The 24,073-nt window shown below is 43.2% G+C and overlaps 1 protein-coding gene across 1 annotated transcript in view; it reads right to left on the bottom strand.

Annotated features, from left to right (window-relative positions):
• Nucleotides 1-23,635, bottom strand: part of nxph1 (neurexophilin 1) — a 48,458-nt gene extending 24,823 nt beyond the window's left edge. Inside the window, exon 1 of the mRNA XM_062409104.1 lies at nucleotides 23,159-23,635. Within this exon, the coding sequence (XP_062265088.1) occupies nucleotides 23,159-23,212 (54 nt within the window). The 5' untranslated portion in view covers nucleotides 23,213-23,635. The remainder of the gene's footprint in view (nucleotides 1-23,158) is intronic.
• Nucleotides 23,636-24,073: the final 438 nt, after the last annotated feature.

Raw genomic sequence — 24,073 nt, 5'->3', positions numbered from 1 at the left:
GTATTTATGTGTATTTGAGACATATTTCCGTCTTGTTTGTTATATTGAAAGTCCCTTGCCAAGCTGTGGCGTAGGGATACCGTCACTTTATGACGATTTGCGGTTCACTTTTCAAGTAGTGCCCTGAGATAACTTTTAATTTAATTAGTATTTTGCAGATTTAATAGCCAAAATATAATATGTTTAAAAACCCCTCTGATTCAGTGTTTTGATTATGTTTTTGTGTGTGTTTGTGTGTTTGTGTGTATGTGTGTGTGAGTGTGTGTGTGTGTGTGTGTGTGTGTGTGTGTGCGAGACCTCTGAGTAGATCCAGCTTTTTCTCTCACTGTGAGAAGTAAGACATCTAAACGCCACAAACAGCAGCTCATATCTATACACTAACAGTGACATTATTTGTCTCAGCTTTACAGAAACAAGTACTCGCTGAAGAACTATTTGAAGTTTGTAATAAAGGGGCAATAGGTAAGTTTTGCTATAGCCATAAAGTAAACATTTAGATCCAGAGCTATTATCTTATTAGTCTGCGTAAAACGTCGAAATGTTCAGCATCATCCTGTCGGAACTATTGTGGATATTTTTCTAAACAGACTTTTCCTCTGAGATTTTTACAATTGGCTGCCTTTTTGTGTATCCACGTGTACATTGAAAAACAGATTATTTGGGAAACAATGAATTCACATCAAATGCTATATTGTGGCAAGACAAGGAAAGGCAGAGACGCAGGTACTGTTTACTGTCGTTTATTCAGTAGCAAGAAAGAACTGGCACATGTTCCCCATACGGGAAGTATATATAGCTACAGCCTCTAACATTACCCATCAACCCACTGGGTGAGAGGACACACCCATGAGTGCACTCCACACAGCCCTCCCCCGAACACCCAGAGGGAAAAAAAAATTGGACAAAAGTCAGTACCTTCCAGGGGGTTTAACGAGGCGACCATAACGGCTACGCCGACCCCCGTCCGCAAACGCAGGGGTGGAACAGGCAGAAGGGACATCCTTTACAACAGGCACAGGATCAGGAGGCACGACTGGAGAAAACAACACAGGGGTCTTAGAAGGGGGGCGACCACGACGGGGAACCCGGGCCGGTAGCATCTCTTCGCCGGCCAACAGATGAGCTGGCTTAAGCCTGTCTAACGAAACGCGCTCCCTGCGCCCGCCCATGTCCACAATGAAACTTTTAGAACCCGCCTCTAACACTCTAAACGGGCCGTCATACGGGGCTGGAGGGGAAACCGGTGAGCATCGTGACGCACAAAAACAAACCGAGTGGTCGCGAGATCCGTTGGCACGAAAGACCGAGGAGAAAAATGATGCACAGGCACCGGTGCACAAGCGGCCTGTGACGCAGGACGCGCAACAGGAACCGGAAAGGGGGCCGAGCTCTGAGGCAGAAACTCCCCTGGGACGCGGAGCGGCTGACCGAGCACCAACTCTGCAGGCGAGGCATCCAGGTCAGCCTTAGGAGCCGAGCGCAACCCGAGCATTACCCACGGCAACCGATCCAACCAGTTTGCATCTGAGAGCGCAGCCCGCAATGACGCCTTAAACGACCAGTGAAAACGTTCACACAAACCGTTAGCCTGGGGGTGGTAGGCAGTGGTACGGTACAAGGTTGATATGCACATGATCAAAACGCTTGGCCGGAATCAAAAATGGCTCGAGGGGCGCCCTAGTGTGCTGGTGAACTTTTGCGCGCTGACACGCCACACATGTGGCTGCCCACTCTTTGACCTCTTTGCGAAGGCCAAGCCACACAAACTTCGAAGACACCAACTTCACCGACGCCCGGACACCCGGATGAGAAAGAGAGTGCACCATATCAAAGACCCGACGGCGCCAAGCAACCGGCACCACCGGGCGGGGGCGGCCTGTGGAGACGTCGCAAAGGAGGGCAGGCCCACCATTTTGCACCACTGCCTCCTCCAGCTCCAGATCGGTACTCGCAGCTCTCAGTGCAACGATACCCGGGTCCCCAGGTTGATCGGCAGCCAGTGCTGGAAAACCTGCCTAAGGTGCGACAAATGCTCATCAACCGACGGGCTGGCCACCAAGATGTTGTCCAAATAGACGAAAACAAACGCGAGGTCACGTAACACCAAGTCCATCAAGCGCTGAAACGTCTGCGCCGCGCCTTTAAGGCCGACAGCATTCGCAGGAACTCGAAAAGCCCAAACGGTGTAATGACTGCAGTCTTGGGCACGTCCTCTGCCCGCACAGGCACCTGATGATAACCTCGCACCAAATCGATTTTAGAAAAAATTGTCATGCCCGCCAGACGAATCGAAAAATCCTGAACATGCGGAATGGGATAACGGTCATGGGCCGTAATGTTATTTAAACGGCGGAAGTCACCGCACGGCCGCCAAGACCCGTCCGCCTTGGGCACCATATGGAGCGGCGAAGCCCACGGGCTGTTGGACCGCCTAACGATCCCAAAACGCTCCATGGTAGCAAACTCCTCCTTCGCGGTGGCTAACTTCACGGTGTCGAGGCGACGCGAACGTGCGAAAACGGGCGTACCCGCAGTGGGAATGAAATGTTCCACGCCGTGTTTAGTAACCGCGGCAGAAAATGGGGGCGTTGTCAGCGAAGGAAATTCCGCCAGTAAGCGCTGGAAGACATCCTTTGATGCCGCGAAATTAGCGTGTGTTAACGGCCCGGGTCCCCCTGTCTGACACGGAAAAGACGCAGAAGACACAGCATCAATGAGCCTGCGATTAGCTACATCCACTAACAACCCATTAGTGCACAGAAAATCTGCTCCGATAATAGGAACCGTAATGGAGGCTACAACAAAGTCACACAGAAACTTGCGTCCATTGAAACACACCGTCACAGACTTGGTACCAAACGTCTCTATAGCCGAACCGTTAGCCGCTGTCAGACGCGGACCACTGCCACAGGCCGAGACGTCCGTAGCTGCAGGAGGGAGAAGGCTCTTCTGCGCGCCGGAGTCCACCAGGAACTGATTACCTGATATGGAGTCATGAACGAACAGCAGCTCCTCTTGCTCGCCAGCGCCCATGGCTGCTACCGAGCGCCGGCTCTTCCGTTTCCCGGTGCCTCGAACGCGCACGGAGGAACGCAGCGGCGCGCCTTGCTGCCGAAGCGCTGATGGAAGAAACACAGCTGGCCGCGCTGTCTGCGGGTGGAAACCGCAGCCGTCAATGCCGGAACCTCGTCCTCCAACGTCGGCTGCAAGGACTCCACGGCCACACTCTGCACGGCGACATTCCTTGAAGTCAGCAGGATCCGGTCCGCCTGCTCAGCCAATCCACGGAAGTCGCCGGCCGCCAAACAAGAAGAGTTGGCGAGGGCTGCGCGCACCTGCAGCGGGAGCTGGCGCAGAAAGATGTGCGGAAACAGGAAACCATCATCCTCGGAGCCCAGCAACGACAGCATCTCAATCGGGGTTTAGAGCCAATCACAGTACAGAGACAGCCTTGGCAAAAGTCACTAATGACCTTTTAATAGCCTCAGATCAGGGACTTGTGTCTGTCCTCGTTCTGTTAGATCTCAGTGCAGCATTCGACACAATTGACCATCAAATTTTATTACAAAGACTAAAACAGTTAATTAACATTAATGGAACCGCCCTTAACTGGTTTAAATCGTATTTTTCTGATCGCTCCCAATTTGTGCAAATTAATGATGAGTCATCTGTGCGCACCAAAGTTAATCATGTTGTTCCCCAGGGCTCTGTGCTCGGCCCAATTTTATTCTCATTATATATGCTTCCACTAGGAAACATTATCAGGACACACTCAGTAAATTTCCACTGCTATGCGGATGACACCCAGTTATATTTGTCAATAAAACCTGAACAAAGTAATCAATTAACTAAACTTCGAACATGTCTCAAGGACATAAAAACCTGGATGACCCGCAATTTTCTCTTATTAAACTCAGACAAAACAGAGGTTATAATACTTGGCCCCAAACACCTTAGAGATGCATTATCTAATGATATAGCTGCGCTAGACGACATTGCCCTTGCTTCCAATGAAACAGTCAGGAACTTGGGAGTGATCTTCGATCCTGATTTATCCTTTAATAGTCACTTAAAACAAATTTCTAGGACCGCTTTTTTCCACTTGCATAATATTTCAAAAATTAGACATGTCCTTTCACAAAAAGATGCAGAAAAACTAGTCCATGCCTTTGTTACATCGAGACTGGACTATTGTAATTCATTATTATCAGGCTCCAGCAGGAAGTCGTTAAAGACTCTACAGCTTGTCCAAAATGCCGCAGCACGTGTCCTTACGAGAACAAAGAGAAGAGAGCACATTTCTCCAATATTAGCTTCGCTACACTGGCTTCCAGTTAAATCTAGAATAGAATTTAAAATTCTCCTCCTCACCTTCAAGGCCCTTAATAATATAGCGCCTTTATACCTTAAAGAGCTGTTAATACCTTATAAACCCACTAGAGCACTCCGCTCCCAGAATTCAAGCCTACTTGTCGTCCCTAAATTCTCTAAAAGTAGAGTAGGAGCCAGAGCTTTTAGCCATCAAGCCCCTCGGCTGTGGAATAATCTACCACTTTCAGTTCGGGAGGCAGTCACCATCTGTTCGTTTAAAAGTAGGCTCAAAACCTTCCTTTTTGATAAAGCTTAAAGTTAGAGCTAATTAGTGCGCCAGAACGTTACTTGTTCTATTTTATGACACATGACACACGGAGCTTCTCTTTCCAGCTTCTCCTTCCTCTTCTCCATCCCTATCCCCCTTCCCCGGAATCCCTTTGCCTTATCACCCGCAGATCCAGGGCCTCTGTGGCCGCACCATGGATTACGGTTTGTGGATCGCGCACCGGGGGTCGCGGTGTTGGATCCATTGTGGCGGATTCTGAGTCATGTGGGCTGATCGTGGTGCTGGTGGCGGACCCTATGTCGCGTTGGCATTGGGCACGGGCGGTGGACCAGGACCGCAGTGGTGGCTTGTGATGGGTCCTCCTGGTGGGCGGCGGTGGACGGTGACTGAGGACTGAAGTGGCGTCTGGTCTGTATGGTGGATCGTGGTCTAGATGGTTGCTGAGCATGGACTGTGCTTCATCAATGCTGCTAGAGACTTTGATTATTGATGATGTTCTCCTGCACGTGGCATCTATTGCACTTCTGTCCGTCCTTGGAGAGGGATCCCTCACATGTGGCTCTCTCTGAGGTTTCTACATATTTTTACCCTGTTAAAAGGGTTTTTTGTAGTTTTTCCTTACTCTTGCTGAGGGTTAAGGACAGAGGATGTCACACCCTGTTAAAGCCCTATGAGATGAATTGTAATTTGTGAATATGGGCTATACAAATAAATTTGATTGATTGATCTCGTCCATCAGGTCCACTGCCGAACCATCGCCCAAACCGGGAAGCGACAGTAGCTTGTCTGCTCTCTCCGCGGCTGACAAGCTGTAGCGCCGGAGGAGAAGCTGCTTGAGGGCGGCGTACTTTCCGCGCAGTGGTGGGGCTCGCAGGAGCTGCATCACGCGCCGGGTGGATTGCTGGTCCAAAGCCGCGACCACCAAAAAATACCTGGAGTCGTCTGCCGTTACTCCTCGCAGATGGAAAAGAGCCTCGACGTACAGAAACCTCGGCGCGGGGTCGTTCTGCCAAAACTCCGGCAGATTAACGTGCTCTGCGGAGCTGGTCGGTCGCGGAAGCTGCGGCGTCATGGTCGTTGTGGAGACACGGTCCACGGGCGCCGGGGAAGAAAATACGTCTTCCCCCGATGAGGAAGGGACACTATCCTCCTCTACCTCGAACATGTCCAAAAAACGGGGTCACCAATGTGGCAAGACAAGGAAAGGCAGAGACGCAGGTACTGTTTACTGTCGTTTATTCAGTAGCAAGGAAGAACTGGCACATGTTCCCCATACGGGAAGTATACATAGCTACAGCCTCTAACATTACCCATCAACCAAATGGGTGAGAGGACACACCCATGAGTGCACTCCACAATATACCAGTTTCTCTAGGCGTGGTCAGCAGTGCTATGGGTCTAATTACAAGTTTGAGGCTAAATGTAACACTACTGCACCACATTACAGGCACTCCCAGCGTCTGAAGTTCTGTTTGGGTTCTTATCTGGATAGAGATATTTTGTAAAATGTCTTTCAATGTTACCTCTTAGCATGCTAACAGCCTGCCTTGTCACTTCTGAAAGCGAGTCACTGTAGCTCCCAGTGCCCTGACGAAGCAGTGCTGCTGAGAGAGAGTATGATAACTTCTTGTCTTGTAGTGTGAAAGAAACCATGTCCGGCAGTTACATACACCAACTCTATTTATTCTATAGGGACTGCTGAACTGTGGTTTCTATGGGTATACCCCAAGCTCTTTACCTAATGGTGGTGTTAGAATTTTGTTTACGTTATGTGAATGTTAATTATGACAACTTAAACCAGCGTATGTCCATTGGTTAATACTACAAGTTTAGGACTGCCCCTGAATTGCTTAGTATTTGCCCGTATAACCACTCCCAACAGTGGTGTGACAGCATACTGAAACACCCTGCAGTACAGCTGTATTTCACTGAAACAAGGTGAGAAGCAACAAAAGATTTGTTTTAGGGGTTGTTGAGTTACCATTAAATGTACAGCAAGTGACATTACGGGCAACTGAAGGGATCTTGCTTGTTTGAAAGCTAGAACCACTGCACTGGTGTTGAATTTAAAGGTTCAGTGTGTAGAATTTAGTGACATCTAGTGGTGACATTGCATGTTGCAGCTGAATACCCCTCACCTCACCCGAGAGAACCTGTGGTAGCCTTCAGTTGTCATAACTACTCAAAAGGTGTTTTTTTTTCCTGTTTGGACGACTGTACAAAACTTGTGCTAAACAGCAAAAGTATCTTAATTCACGAATTAATCCCAATGGCTTGGAGGAATTATCTCTTTTGAGGAATTATGCTTTTGTATTAAAACATGTGTAGAGGCATTCAGTATTATTGATGGTATCCTAACAATGATTAAAAAACAGCAAAGTAGAAACAATTAAAAAAACGCAGATTGGTAAACATACTGATACGCTGTTGCATTGATGAAATTAATTTATCAAGCCAAGAAGTTGAATAGTGAAATGGCAGCAAATTAAAAAGCTTTTAAAAGACATTTTTTGATAAATTATAATTAAAAATTAAAACAAGAACTAAACCGAAGCAAACTTGACAATGCACGTAAAGCTGTTCTCTCGATCCATGAGTCACCAATTCCCAAATCTTTCTTCATTTTCAACTACTTGCAACTACTACTGTTTGTCAGGGTTGATCTTAGTCACATCACCTGCCTGATTCACAGCTTATCCTGTCCAACAGCAAACACACGCAGTCCGACTGACTCTCCTCCATTTTGAATATGGCTGGAAGCCGTCTGATGCGATGCTGTAGAGTTTAAACTGTGAGATCCTTCACAGTATTTCATGGTCATTTGAACAGCTGCAGTATTAGCTGTACAGGCAATTTCCCCTGGTGACAGAGAGCAGCTCACACCCATTGAGGATTTAGTCCAACTTTTGTATAGGGGGCAGTGCTGTTAGAGAGCCAATTCCATCCCTGCATTCACCACTTCAAGCCAGTGCTGGAGCTCAGTTGGTGTGTGTGTTTGTTTGTGTGTGTGAGTGTGTGTGTGTGTGTGTTTGTGTGTGTGCATTTGTGTGTGTGTGTGTGTGTGTGTATGTTCGACATGCATAGCTGATGATTGTAGCAAGCTAAACAAACAGTGAGAGAGTGGGCAGCATGCATGGCTTATAGTACAATAACAGACTGTGTGATTAGACACAACCCTTAGGCTAATGATAAAGAAATACTTCCTGTGTAAAGTATTCAGCCAAATACATAAACATTACACAGGGGCCCTGGTATACATTAGTTTAAGAGGCCATGGTAATGTCTTCATAATGATAGGGCATGATTTATGACAGACATGTACTTTTTTATTGTTGGTGAGTAACACCAGGCAGGCGAGCTCAAGGGCCTTGTAAAAAGCATCGAGTACTTCGACGAGATACCGCTTCCCTCTGACAAGTTGTGAAAGATGCTTTTGGCCTGTCAGTCATGGCGAGTTGACATGGGGCGCTCGGTATCTGGCGGCTAAGGAGTAGATTAGCACTTATCAGTAAAACATTTCCTGTCCCATCCTCTGGTCGTGCTCTGCTGCAGATTAAAGTCTGTATTCACGCTGACTGTAAGAAATCTGCACAAGCAAATGCATTCAATTAACTCCAACAAACTTTTTTTTTTGCCTGAGCTTTACTGCCGCAGCCATTAACCTCAGACTTAAAGCCAAATAGTTTTTAAATTTTAGCTGAGTCGAAGAGACAAACTGTGGTTTTATTGGGGACTGGGTAACAGCGGGATACATTCTACAGCAGCAGTACTGCACCCAGCTCTATTTAATGATGGCCTCATTACTCAAAAAGTCATTTTACTACTTATTAGTGTCTGGGAGCAGTAATTCATTACACTGCTTTACAATTACACCTCAATAAGGAGCAGTGCATCTGTTCACATCATTGGAGATCAGGTTGAATCAGTTTATTCCTTTGGATTTATTTGTCCAGGCTGCAGAATCTCTGAGCTGTTTTGTTTTTAAAGTAGAAGCTTTACATATTGTCTACTGGCCAACTGCTTAGAGATAAACTTTGTTCACTGAACAATTATTAATCACAATTTCTTTTTTTGCAGTTATTATAGTATTTTGATGCTGCTGATCCTTATTGGCCCTATCTCACTCCTGGCACATCGCAGGTTAGCTTCTAGTCTCCTTTTACTCGCTTCAGTTATCATCTCCCTGCTCCCATTTAGTTTAACCTGCAAAGCCTGGCACATTACTAACATGAGGTATACAAAAGTGATTGAACCAAAAAAAATTAAGTGTGAAGTAAGTGATTTTTTCATTGTGACTTTAAGGAGCTTTATCAAGAACGTACCATGCATCTACATAGGTGAGTATATACCCTCTGTTTGTTACAAACACATGATCTGCTTGTGTCCCAAGTAAAACTGGTGGCTCTGAAGACAAACATTTTCTCTAACTACCTTCTAAATCAGCCAATATATACATTCGATGAAAGAGAAGCTCATTAGGTTCATAAGATGTCATGACGAGGACGTTATGTTTTCGTCCATGTCATTGTGTTGATTTGTCGACTGTTTTTTTATTGTTTATTTGTTTATCAGCAGGATTACACAAACACTACTGAATGCTTTCCCACAAAACCTGGTGGAGTGCATGCATGTGATGTTATCGATGACAATTTGTTGCAGCTGGATTGATTTTTTTTAAGTGGGCTGTTGAGCCTTAGTGGAGGCATGCGCTGGACTGAGGGCCAGTCTCCTTCTCTTTTGTGCTAATTGTGAAAACAGTAGTTTCAAATTTGTGCACATGAAACCATCTTCCCTGTCACCTCTCAGGGAGGTAGTGCAGACATATCTCAGCTACCCATGGAAATATCTCTTAGCTTCTTGATTAAGGCATTTCAGCTGTAACTGTCCCGCCTCTGTCCTCTTAACACTCAGAGCAGTCGCACAGAAATCTGCTGCACAGAAATCTGCTGCACATCATCATGGGGCAGTCGCACTCTTTGCGTCCTGACCAGCTAATGTTTTAAGTAATGGCTTGTGAGGCCTGACCGATCTTCTCGAACTGCGGGGCCCGGTGCTCAAGAGAGCCGAGCGAATCCATCAAAGGGACAGGATGAATTAATGCCACAACACCTCACTACCTGTTAGGAGGAACTCCCATCAGCAGTAATTGATTTGATGAATGCTCGAGAGGGGAGCTCTGTGTGACAGAGAGACACACAGAGCGAGAGGAAGGTCCACGCTCTATTAGGATCCTTCACATGGGAGGACAAAAACAGGTTTTCACAAGAGGGGGTGACTTAAAGCAACTCAATCTGGGTTAAGACAAATAGACTTCTGTGATTTTCTGATCATAATTTTTTGAAATGTGTCCTATTTGTATTTGCACAATTCAAATACTTGATATTATTCCTGTGGTTTGTATCACAAACAGCTTTCCATATTACGATCCATAACAACAACTATGGTGCACTCACAGAGTGAACATGTATATCTAAGATAAAGTCTGTGCACTCTGTACTGTATTGAATGAGTGTTAGATTAGAAATCAGAAAAAGACATGATCCCATGAAATACGGAACCGACTAACTTTCCTCCCGTCACACACACACACACACACACACAAACACACACACACACACACACACACACTGAGAATTAGCACTTGAACTAGCATAATAATAATACTTTCTAATGAAACAAAAGCAGAAAACACAGTTAAACCGGAATTACCCTGTTAATCATTGTCTCTTGCCTACTGCTGTAAAATCTGACTGATTCAAGACCTGTTGTAAAAAAAAGGTTGCTCATAAAAGTCACATCCTGTTTGCTGTGAACTCAGTCTCGTGAATAAATGGGCACCACTCCACCCCACAATATGCTAATACCTGGGCCTCAAAATGTTCCAACATTTCCACCGTGCAAAAATACCTCCTTCCTGTCATTGAAATAGTTATTGGCCAATTAAACCCAACTAGAGGTCACTTATTATCAATGTTGTGGTGCTTTCCACCACTGCTCATGGTCTTAATCAGCAGAGACAAGTAAAAACTGTGAGCTGGGAAACGATTGTGTTCAAAGTTCAGATTATTTTCGTAATTTCTAATTTTTTACATGAAATCAGTAATAACTGAAGAGCAATCCCCCCCCCCCATTAGAAGGAATGTAATTTATAAAACTAGGTATAATATTGGTTATTTAACTGGTTCTCATGGGATATTATCAGCTGCATTTTTGTCCAGTAAAGGCAATTTCAGTGAGATGCACTGATAAATAAACCAAACAATCAAACAGACACATATCACCAGTGGGTGCTGGTTTAAAGGTGATACTGCCTCAATATCAAATGATTTATGAAAAGTACCTTCTTCACCTCACAGTCTTCTATGGTGTTTCCATCATCTGTATCACTCCGACACTTTAAATTGCTCCTGTATTGCACAGCTCTGAATTCAGGGAAACGAATGTGATCATGTTTACACTGTATATTTGATCAACGCCCAGCAAGGAATTCGTTTTTCTATGACTGAGTGAGAAAAACAGGAATTGATGGCATTGAAATGATAAGAGGTAAAAAATGTAGCAAATGGCAAACAATGAGAATTGACTACATCCGATTGCCAGGAAGGAAGGGAGGTTTGAAGTCGAGGGTCAGCTTATATAAGACAAGTTATTCATGTGAATCTGAGGAGGGAGTGCGAAGAATAGAAAGGCAGTGAGAGTGCGATAACCAGACAAGGAGAAAGAGAGAGGCTGTAAATGAAAAAAGAGAGATAAGGGAAGAGAGGAAGGTCTCCTCCTTCTCGTCGCCACTGCATCACCTGTCCAAAGGATGACTCTCATCCAGCTGACTGACAACTGTCAGATCCAGACACACGCTCCCTTGTGGCCGTTTTCTCTGCCCTCTGCTGTGACTGCAAATCCAAATGTCAATTCTGAAAATCATTACGGCTGCAATCTTCAGGGCTGCTGTAAGCAATGACGCCCTGTCATCTACCGAACTGGTGGACTGAAAAGGCCTGCGAATCATCTATTCCCTCATCGCTCACACGGGCTGTAGGTCTGTGTTGTAATTTATTGATTAGTGGAATAGGATGAGCTACATTAAAGTGTGTTTGCAGTAAAATTAACAAATTCAGTTTAACAAATACATTTCTTATCATTCAAGTTATACTCAAGGAGTTAAGTTACTATGCATAATATACTACTTGAAGTGATGAGGCCTTATGAGCTAACTCCCTTCTGCATTTAGTGTCCTTTCTTCCTGGAGCTAATTGGATTTCTGGCTTGCTAACTCCACTCTCGTCAGCTTAATTTTCACTTGCTGCCTGCAACTTTGTTTTCAATGGAAAAGCTCAGTACAGTGGTTTTAACACTATACTCTACCTATCCAGCACCTATCCACGTTAGTAATGACACCTTGTACACATAGTGGCCCAAATTGCTATTGAAAGGAGCTGATAGGGAACAAACCTGAGCAAAAAAGAGGGACTCTATTGGGCTTGCTGACAACAAATTTCCAAATTTATGCTAATTCTGCTCTGTCTAATGGCCATATCCCAGATAACAGTTAACGTGGTGAACTTAGTTAAACATTGTGTTCTCATGTTGCTTCCCTGCATGGCTCAGATACTCACAAGTTCAGAGCTTAATAACAAATGTTGTTGCGGGTAGAGAACAAGTACATTATAAAAAATATTTTGTCACTATATAAATTGTCATGCTGACATCCACATGTGTTCATCACGTCTCATAAAAATGGTTCATATATGTATGGTCAGTAGTCTTTGAATATTATAGGTAAACTAGTAAAACTGAAGGGAGCTTTGACAGTTTGCAATAACGTCTGCATACAATTCTTGGGTTTAGAAACCTGGCTTCACTTACGATCGACAACGTACCCAGATGCAACGAGCAAAGTTCAACATGGTGGTAACGTTAGCAGGCCTCTCACTTACAGCCTGCGCTGGCCTTGTGGCTTACGGAGGCTATGTCCATACACAATGAGCGAGTTAATGCTACCTAATATGATTTGCTTCAAACACTAGTTGACTGCCTAGTTGACAACACTTAACCTAGCAATGGCAAAACATAAGACTAAAATTGTGAGTGAAAAGACATTATGCACCTGCAGTGTTCAGTGATTTTGTAGTTGAATAAAGTGGTGACTCCTGAGAAATCATCAGCTGCACATTAAATACAAGAGAACCCCAGATAAACTGTTTATGTCATATCAGCTCTTATATTGAAGCTCATTAATCTCAGAGTTGTGAAGAGTGACCAATGTTATAAGAATCATGTCATGAAAAGGTGCTAAAGTCCGCTTATCATTTAATATCAATCAACATTCCATATTTTGTATGTTCTGCTGTTCATCTCATTTTCAGGTATAGCGACAGCTTGTGATAATTAATTAATGTTGGTGTTTATTTCAATAACTAACAGGACAAAAACTGCAACATTTTAAACTTCCTGACCATAATAAGTAACCATGACCTTCACCATCGTCGTTTGTACTTTTTCATTCCATAATGCAAGTTATGGCTATAAATGATAAAATAGGTGTTTTGTCTGAATGTTTGTTAATCCCATCCAAAGCACAAAGGATCATTGCCATCATTATCCATTGTGTTACTTCCTGATGTGCTGCCACTCTTAACGTTTTTATAAGTTTAGGGAAGTCTTGACCATGGTTAGGCTGAGAGTTATACAGAAGTTCTTTCCTGTCACAGTCACATCCTTTGTTGAACTTACTCCGGCCTTCCCTTCGGAGAAATTAGGCTGCCAGTTATATCCCCAAAGAAAAAGGGGGTTGTTTCAGAAAATGTGACCAACAAATGTTGTTATCCTAAAGTGAGAAGAGTCACTATAGGTGCCTGTGGCTAAGGGAGTTGAGAGGGACGTCCACTAACCAGAAGGTCAGCGGTTTGATCTCAGGCACCTCAAGTCTGCATCCCAAATTCTCATTGGAGAAGATGTTAACCCCAAATTACCCCTGACAGCTGCAGCAGCAATACTTGAATGGTTTGTGGAAAAACACTGCATACAAAATGTGTGCTGAATGGGTATGTATGACTTGTTTGACAAAAGTGCTCTAATTGGTCAATAAGACTGGAGAAGTTCTATATAGATACAGTCTATTTCACCACTTAAGAATCTTTTATTAATTTCTAATGAATTAGAATTTCATTCCTGCTCAGCACATCTCGTTTTTGTCTTAATGAACAGTTGTCTTCATGCTGGCAGCTGCTGAAGTTCACTGCTCTCTCTACCTGTCCTATGAGCAGGGAGAGAGGGAATGAGGCAGGGATAACACTGCAGTTGTCATTTTGCTGTTAAACCTAACTGACTTTGTAATTTGTTCCTCTTCAAAAAAAAGTGACAAAAGAAATAAGTAAAACAACATCTGTGTTGACAATTCGCAGCCTGCTTCTCCTCGCCTGTGTTATATATCAGCTTGTTTGTTAGGAGTGACAGCGACAGCACAAACAGCCCTGCTTGACAGACATGTGGGTGTTGACGACAAATTGGAATAGTGTACTGCTAAAGCTGCAAGATCTTCATCTTGCAGATCAGCAGCCCAAGGTGACTGGATTTCCAGTCACCTTGACTGGAAATCCTACATATTTACATATTTCATGTCATCTCAGACATGTTAAGAAAACTGTGAGACTAAGAGAATTCTTTAACAGTTCTTTCGAAAGGACGAAGTTGGGTTCATTGCAGGATTTACACTGTTGAGTAAATTCTCATTGCATTGAACAGATTTCTCTGCTTCAGAAATAGTGCAATCTTTCCAAGCAATATGTGGGCTTATAGTCTGGTTTTGAGAGCTCACATGAGTATTCATCACTCATTGATTTTTGTATAAGTCATCCATGTCTCTGGAGCAGGGTGACAATGTCCACATGGTCAGTCACTGTAACATAACAGGATGGAAAGATCTAAAGGAGAAGATAACGGACATGGCTGGTAACTCCCGAAACTGAGGGCCATGACTGCTGGACTGTGAAGCTCCGATGGGAGATCCATCACTGCCGACGCGGCAGAGGGAAGCATCTACCCCCACCCCTTCTTCCTCTCCATTTCCACTATTTTCACCTCCTCCTTCTTTGGCTGCCTCCTTGAAGAGTGCAGGCTTTCAGCCTGTTCTGTTTTACTAGTCAGTCAAGCCCATCATAAGGTTAGAAATTAAGGCAATCCATCACTAACAGCTCTAAATCCACTGCCTGCATCATTGTATCCAGTATCATATAACAGATGATGGTGTACCATGGTTAACGACTAAATTCAGCCTTAGCCATTCCAACTAAATCACTTATATCCTCAATATTAGATATTATAATATCAATGTTATTTGGTAATTTGCCTCCATCTATACATTTTTATTACAACACAAGGACGAGTTTGTCAGATTTCCCAGAATTCACTATATGGTAGCTTAAAATAAAACCAAATAACATAAATAGATGCTTAAGAAACAATTTAATCAATCAATCAATCACATTTTCTTTGTATAGCCCATATTCACAAATCATAATTGGTCTAATAGGGCTTTAACAAGGTGTGACATCCTCTGCCCTTAACTCTCAACAAGAGTAAAGAAAAACAACAGAAAAATAACTTTTAACAGGGTAAGAAGAACGTAGAAACCTCAGAGAGAGCCACATGTGCGGGATCCATTTATGACATATTTTAGCTTAATATATAGCATAATTAAATTACTTTGAAATGATTCCAGTATTGCACTATAATATTTCAAACTGTGTTCTGTTGAGAATATCCATCTATATTAATACACCAGTCATGACACTGCCACACAATTGACTGTGTACTACAGATGGGGTGAATGTACAGATATAGAAATAATGATGTACAGTCCTGATCAGGGTATTCGATCAACTGCACTTCATTTATTTAATGTGACATGTTTTCTCAGTGTATTCATTACAGCAGTTTATAATCTGCATAACTAGAAGTGATGAGTAACAACTTGTATTAAAGGTCAAGTGTGTGAGTATTATTATAAAATGTTGACAGATCTGTGGGGAAAGCTCTTGATAAAGTCTCTCTGGGGATGAGAAGAAATGTTTTAAATCATCTGCTAAAGACACTATGAAGGCACATGACAAAGCAACAGCACAGGGCACAATCTCACAATCTCAATCTCACACAATCTAAATCCAAGTTCTAGTGGTGTCACATATGACGTCCTAAATTCACAATGGTTCCATCCCAATTACTTTTTTTCAACAATATTAACAAATTTGGCCCTGTATAAAAAATCTAAATTAATACAGTATCTGCAGGAGTAAATCAGGCAGAAGTGTTTGAAACAAAAACTTTGTAAAGGAAATAAAAGAAAGCTACAATATCATACAGCTGATAACATGTTTCTAATGATAGATAAACCTTGGTCATGATCACCAGCTTTGAACTTAACCTGCTAACTTAGTTAAATAAGCTAAATTATCTTGTAAAGTACTGATAATTAGTCCTACTCTGATACCACTCTAATGCTACAGTGACATTACGTAGAAAACTCCATCCCTGACTCTCTGGATGTGTTTTTCTTAGGCTGTTTTTGTTTACTGCAGTTTCATGGTGGAAACCTTAAGCCATTCATGATATTTGCCATATCAAAAACACAATATGATGAAAAGAAGCTTCTTTTATGAGAAGCCTCTGTTTAATTCAGAACAATGGGAGATTCTCACGTTGGAGCTGATAGATGTTGAAGAATTACTTTTTCTTAAAAAACTACAAAGAAGAAAAGAAAGATGTGGGAGGAGATGGTCTATACGACCATTAAACTGAGTGAGGCGATGATACCAAGCGGACCAATCGCAGCTCTGGAAGTCTGCATTGCCAAGATGCATAGTTACATTTTATGGAATGTGCACATCAGGGTATGGAGTAGGGTACAGGATATTGTGCAGTGTAGGGGACACGTCTACATGTAGGCTACGCAAGAGCTTGGGCTAAATTCAATGCAGAGTCATGAATTGGGCGTAAGACTCATAACCTCAGTCATATCTGGAAAGCGAATGTTGTGGTGGCCTGTTTAAGACCATGATTATGTATTTGCACCACCCTACACTTACATCTGGTTGAGCACCTTGATCTGATTAAGGGTCAAGGAAAAGTCCACATAATACATATCGCATGCATCACTGGGGAAGCCCGGTTGTTAATAGTCCTTCTGGTAAATCTGGTAAAATAGAACAAAAAACTGCTAAGAGAAGCAGCCAACATTTCACAGACAGACGAGTGTGACAAAAGCTGCGAAGAAGATTTTATGGACCAGCCAGGTTCCGGCACACCAAATATGTCACCAGGGAAGCTTTTTCCATTATACACACTAACTGCCCATTTCAGCTACTGCTGATCATTTGGACTGAACAGCGTTCAGGAAGTTAACGCAACAAGAAAAATCCAAGAAACTCAATATGTTACACAAAAATATAAATCAAGGCCACCTTAACGCTCATTTGGAGTCAAAGGTACCGTATTCCTTCTCCTCATTGTTCTCTTTAGCATCACAGCTAGTTGTTAACTATGCTATGTGCTGCTTGGCAGGAAGTGAACATTGAGGTTTTTTAAGTTTTCACTGATGCGGCTGAAAATTAGATTAATTCAAGTGCTGGGACTGAACCACACTATCAGGCTGCAGGCCATCAAACCAAAACAGTAAGTGCGACTTTAAACAGCAGTGGAGCTACTACACTCACAGATACCCATATACAGTACAACTCTATGATTTTTTTATCTTCATTTTAAATGCGAATTGCTCACTGCACAGGATAAGTTCTGAGAATTATGTTGGATTCAGATGCCTAGTGCCTTCAAACAAGTCTTTTGAATCCTCTCATGTGCAGATGTGAGTTTTGGAGAGATCTGCTCTGTCGCAGACTCTGGAGCCACAGGAGCACCTGGAGATGCAAAGCAGGGTGGACCAGGTTATCCAGTCGCTCCTAACCTTCAGAGACATTCCTCTCCCCGGGCTACTTCAAAGCGCTTCTATCGAGGTGCTGCTTCGCCATAAAAGGATTGCACTACGAGGAGAGAGAGAATCGAGGGGTGTGTCGCGACCCTCAGGATCAAACCCGGGTCGTGAACAGGCGCTCGATTTCCAGAGAACAACACCCTTTGGTGATCAGCTCCAGGTTTGACCTCTGAACTGTGGAACGTGATTGAAAATCTGGAGCAGTGCATTGTGTGGAGAAAAGAGGCTGTGGTCATTAATCACACCTACCACCTCGCGAGCGCACCCATACACACACACAGACACACATAAGCAAAATACAGGCTGCAGAGTCAAACTGGCTTGTTATTCTAAGAATATTTAAGGGATCTTGCTCTCCAATTTAACACCTTCAAATATCCAAATCCAGGGATGATTCCCCTCATTCAGCCCCCCTCTGGAATCCAGACACCACAGTGTGTGCTATTATTATTGACTTTATGGCCAAACACCAAGGTCAAGTGTTGTTTTCGCTATTTGTGTGTGTTTGCAGCCGCCTGGGGAGGCTGAGCTCAGATCAGAGGAGCCCAGGACTCACTGGCAGGTTCACAGAGGTGCCAGTTCACACAGTTTAAAGTGCTGCAACAAGACTAGGTCACCTTGACATGTCATTTCCAAAACTGTGAATTTTCAAACTGCCTGCCGAGATGCAGTGGGAAGTAGGTCAAAGGTCAGCTCCACAGAGGTAGCCTCTTTTTCCATTATAGTTTCATTTTAGTCATGTTCCAAAAAAATTATAAATGCCCACTTAGTGACTTTAAAATATTTAATCAAAGATTTAGCCCCAGAGGTTTTAATGTACTTTACAAAAAAAGTTGCATTGTTTAATTTATTTTTATATTTATGGGGGTTTTTAAACATACAAACACATGGACAATTAATTTGTTTACTCAGAGCTGAAACAATGAATTAATTATTCAATTTGATTTTTCTAGTGAAAAAATGCAGCTACTTTATTATTCTATTGAAGCTTTCAGTTTTTTTATATGCAAATAAAATCGAATTCGCCTTGGTCAGACCAAAACCTTAGTATTGGCTCATGTTTCAACTTTTTTTCTTCCAAAATCTACTTACACCAATATTTACATTTGAGAGTAAAAATATCACATGATTATAATTCGGCCAAAATGTATTATATAAAGATGTGTGTTTGTGTGTGTGTGTGTGTGTGTGTGTTTGTGTGTGTGTGTGTGTGTGTGTGTGTCTGTTTATGTTTCCACATAAATTGATTTATAAAATAATGTAAACCAAAATACAAAAAGTGACTATGGGACATTTTACAGTGTAAAGGTAAGCTTGTCAGTGCTGTCTGGTGGACAGACTCTGTCTGTTCTGATTATTCCTGTTACTAAAGATCAGTGTCTTTTGCTGAAGTTGGCCAGGTTTATCCTTCATTTGTAAAAAAAAAAAACAAAGGACAATCAACAATCCCCAAACCTCTTCTCAGAAAGTCCTCTAGATATCTTAGCACCACCTGCATGAATGACCTCTAAAACTCTTTTTTACATCCCATGATACCTGCAAACACCTCTGGAGCCTCCTCAAACAGACTTATTAGGAACAATACAAATGCCTTCGAGCATCATTGGAACCTCAGGGTTGTTTAAAGACCCGCTGAGGCCCCCTGGAGGCCCTTAACTCTCCCTAGATATCTACTTCAAGACCTTCCACCCCACCTGTCAACGCCTTGAGAGGCAGTGGCGGTTTGCGTAAGCGTTGTGTGCAAAAGCTGCCGAATGTAACAGAGCCGGGTAACAGGGCTGAGCTGAGGCCAGGGAGACGGCAGCGGGGGGAATTGCCATGTTGTTCTCCAAGATTGAACTCTCAGCCCTTTTGTACTCGTCTCTCTCAGGAGCCAGGGCTTGAATAGCTCTGAGGTGACACCTCCATGCTGCTAAGTAGTAAAAAGGTTGAAAAAGGAACTGAGAGAAATGTTCACTTTGTTGACATCTGGGGAGAGAAAAAAACACACACCACTGCACTGAACTGTATTGTAAAGCGCTTTGAGTAGTCATCAAGACTAGAAGCGCTATATAAATACAGACTATTTACCATTTGCACACTCCACTGCTCTCACTTGATGGTCACACCATGCACTTGTCCCTACTTGTTGGCCATGTGTGTGTGTTTTGTGTGTGTGTGTGTGTTTGTGTGGCACAGCATGCAGGCATTTCCACAAATGCCTTTGCTATATAATTGAATTAATAGTGGCCCACTCTTGATTTCAGCTTCAAACAGCTCATTGAAAACATATTGCTTTTTCATTACAATGGACTCATTTCAAGTCTGTGGACGGGAGAGGGGGTGTGGTGAGATGGGGGCTCGCAGGCTGCTGCTGCTGCTGCTGCTGCTGGTGGGTGTTCACACTGTGTGAACTGTGCTGTAGTGATCTCAGTGGGACTTTCCTTCCCTCCCCACCCTGCAGACTGCTTGACACTCCAGGCCCCATTTGTGCTGTTTGATAATAACACTTTAATGTGACTGTGGTGGCTGTTGCCAGTGGGACCGCTGCATCTGTTATTCCCATGAGAGACAGGAGGGAGAGGTGGTTTGGGTGGGTGGGGGTCGGCAGCAGCAGCAGGAGCAGCAGCAGCAGAGGAGAGAGCCAGAAACCATGAGACGTTCTTCTCGCCTGGGTGAGAGAAATGTCTGCCAGTTTTTATTAAAACAATGTCAACATGGCTCAGATCCTACAATCCCTCCTGTAGTATGAGTTTATGTCTATGAATATGAGAAGAAGTCAAACTGATGACATTGAAATCCAATGATTCCTCCAGAAAATGAAAACTCATTCGGCAATAATCATAAATCAAGGGAGATATATTAAAACAATGTTGTGAGAGCATAAGAATAATCAACAGTGCTCAAATATGAATGAAATATGAAAAACAAAATTTTAAACAACAGAGATGACCATAAAAAGAGTCAGGTATTGAGTCAAAGGCCAGATCAAGAGGCTACGAAATTCAAGAGGTGAAATCTCAGTTTTCAAAATATATTTCACTGAGATTCCTGAACCCATATTGTTCTTAAAAATACACAGACAGCTGTTAACGTTAACACAATTATTCTTTCATTCATATCCATCAACTTATTTAAATTGTTGAATTAGGAAAATCATTTGTAGCAGCAAAATTGCAGGGTATTATAAAATGGAAAGAAAACTTAACCATGAAATACAATATGATAACAGATTAGAGTGTTATATAGATGCCGAAGAAGACACAACACCTCTATCATGTATCCATATAAACTGCTGCTGTTTAGACGTGCGGAATTCCCATTAAAATGATGTATGAATAGAAATCATAATCCCAAATGGGACTATTTTGTCCGGGAATAATGAGAGGTGTGATAATTAAATAAATGGAGCCATAGGTGGTGGTCCCGCTCTGCCTCTGTACGGTAACAGTTTACCTGCCGCGGTATTATCGGGGTCAAGGCGCGTCTCGCGGACAAGAGGCTTAAACAGAGACTGGAGCCTTAAACACGAAATAAAACCATCAAAATTCAGCTCTAATCCTCCGCTGCTGCGGATAAGGCTGATGGTTAACGCGCTGCACAATAAACTCGGTTTACTCGAGCCGGGATGATAGTGTGTGCGCGCGCGTGTGCGTGTGTGCGCGCGAGTGTGTGTGTGTGTTTACCAGCTATAATTCAACTCAGACTACACGGCGAACAGGATTTAGTTGGAAAGACTAATTTTGTTTATTTCATTGTTTTATTAAAACACACACACATACACACATATTTTCCTAATCAGTATAATTTTTTTGTTACAATAAAGTCATGCTGATATTTGATGTCGACAAATTAAATCTAGCTTCAGAATTCAGAAAAGAGGGTTATATTTTAGAAGAAGAAGAAGAAGAAGAAGAAGAAGAAGAAGAAGAAGAAGAAGAAGAAGAAGAAGAAGAAGAAGAAGAAGAAGAAGAACAGGCCAACCAATTTGTTAAGGCAAAAAACTGAGAGAAGACTGAGAGACTGGAAAAGTTAAATAGCAAGCGAGGGCAATACAATATCGGCTTTAAGTATTATTAGTTTTCAACTAAAAAAATCTGGTGAATAAATGGATATATTATGAAACATATGTTAATCGTCTGGCCTGTTTAAATCCCTGTTAACCACATATTTAAGGTGTGGGGCGCAGTGTTTAAACGCTTTCAGCACCTTGGAGAGCTCCACGTCCACCCGCTACGTGGTGGCTTTTAGACAAATGAAGAGGACACGAATACAAACGCACGAACACGCAAAATCATAGACACGCACGAACACGATTGAACAACTGCAAATAAAAGCTACAATACTGCCACAAAATAGTAAAACACTTACATTCACAGATTGCAGGATTACATTAAATAATGTGTGTCCGTGTGTGTGATACATTAGAGTAATTGATGCACTTTATACTCCACCAACTTTCATTTTAATATATATATGTAAATAACACCTGCTGGTAGTGGTCTGACATCTTCATCTTATTAGAACAAATATATTTAGACTAAATAAAGATTTCCGTCATGGATATTTGAGGCGTGTGTTTGATTAGAAGAAATTAGGATTTAAAAGTTCACTGTTTTCTATTTTCTCACATGAACTGAAAATCAAAAAAATATTTTGTGAAAATTTAAAAGGCTAAAGAGGATCTATTTCAATTTTTGGGGGGATTCTACCTGTTTATATGGGAAACTGAAAACGTGAAGTAATGCTGCATGTTCCTTGGGTCAAAATAAAACCATTATTTACTAATGTTTAACAATACATTTGTTATACAATCACAAACCTGGATCCTGCATTAGAACATAGTTTCAGCTTTATAACCTCACAAATTAAGTTCATCCAGGAATTAAAGAATGTTTTTTCTTGTTGGTTAATTTGAAACGAGCTTAACTATAATAAAAGTACATTTCCCTCAACTTCAGTTTGTTTTCCAGGACGCGCCCGGTTAGATATCCAGCCGGACAGGTCACCGGGTCCCTGCCTAACCCGCTCGGAGTGTGTACTCTGACAGTCCAGGCAGTCAGTGGATGTTTGGTTTGTTAGGGCGCCCCCGTGAGACCATTTTGCTGCATGTGCCGGTTAAAAATGTCTGTTCTTGGCGCCTCATTTCCTAAATATGTATAAACAAAAACCGATGAATATCCCATAAAAAGACATGCTGTCTGTGTCAAATCACTAATTTCGACCCTATCCTTATGTGTAAAAGCTGAACATCCTCAGCAATATTGAGTAGCTGCATATTACGCACATAGACACCGGACAAAGCACACGCGGTGCAACTTTCTCTGTTAATCTTTATATTTCTGTCGAAGTGTAGTTATAACAACGAAAACAAAAAAGTATAAATAAAGTTAAAAGTTGGGATTCTTGCTACACACACTAGACAGTTTATCCAAATTGGCACGCGGTGAAGCCAGTCAACAGCCGCGGACTGTTGTGCGTGTGAGCGGAGGAAAGTGCGCCACTGCGAGTAAATAATCACAGGTGTGTCCTCCAGACTTTGAGCGTGAGGCAAAGTAAAAGCAGAAATGCAGACTGAGCGGGAGAATCAAACTCACCAGGCAGAGCGCGGGCGTCAGGAGGAACACGGCGCACCAGCACGTCACCCGCATCCTCCCGGCACTCAAACTTCCACTAATTTCCCACTCGGCTGGTAGTTGCAGCTTTGCCGACCATAAATCCACCCGGTGTCAGTCTCACAGCGCGGCCAAGCTCCTCAGCAGCCCAGGCGAGAAGAACAGGGCGCTCCCCATGGCCGTGGAACACAGACTGAGAGTTGGAGACGAGGGGGGGGCGCAGGGGACGGAGGATCAGTTGATGCTGATGCTCCGGGTGAGGATGTAGGGGTGAGGGTGGTGTCAGAGGGTTCGGGGGGAGGGGGCAACAAACAGCGGTTACTTGGGACTTAATCCAGGTATCAGGAGCATCGGGGTCATAGCTGTGCGCAGGGTTCGAGTCCTGATTGTCTGGCGGCGGGCGCATGCAGCGGTCTGAGCGCTCCGATCTGAAGGGAACGGCGGAGCTTTCCTCTTTATAACGAGCGCCTGCATCACAACCTGGGAGAGTGTCGCTCTAGGGGAGGAGGGGTGGATGAGAGGGGAGGTTGGGGAGGGGGTTTAGGAAAAGACGAATAAAACGCGTGGAGATCGGTGCAGGATGCAGAGTGCGCACACTCTCGCTCTCTTTCTCCCCCCCTTTCTCTTCTGGTGGAGAAAAAAAAAGGCTGCTGGTGGAGAATGAATGAGCTCCTCTATTCAAACAAGCCCAAACTAAACCTGAACAAACAGCGGCTGCTGCTCATGGGGCCATTCGAATATGTGACGACTCGTCACCACTGTCAGGATCTATAATGTTAAGAACATACGTAACTTGTGCATCCAACAGGGCACCACATGAATATATACACACACAGTTCGTCTGTGTGCCTAACACTGCAAAACACACACATCTTATCCAGTCACCTCTCTATATTT

Source organism: Platichthys flesus, chromosome 17 (genome assembly GCF_949316205.1).
Source record: "Platichthys flesus chromosome 17, fPlaFle2.1, whole genome shotgun sequence".
In the NCBI taxonomy this organism is placed as follows: domain Eukaryota; kingdom Metazoa; phylum Chordata; class Actinopteri; order Pleuronectiformes; family Pleuronectidae; genus Platichthys; species Platichthys flesus.
This window is presented reverse-complemented; position numbering and strand designations above follow the sequence as displayed.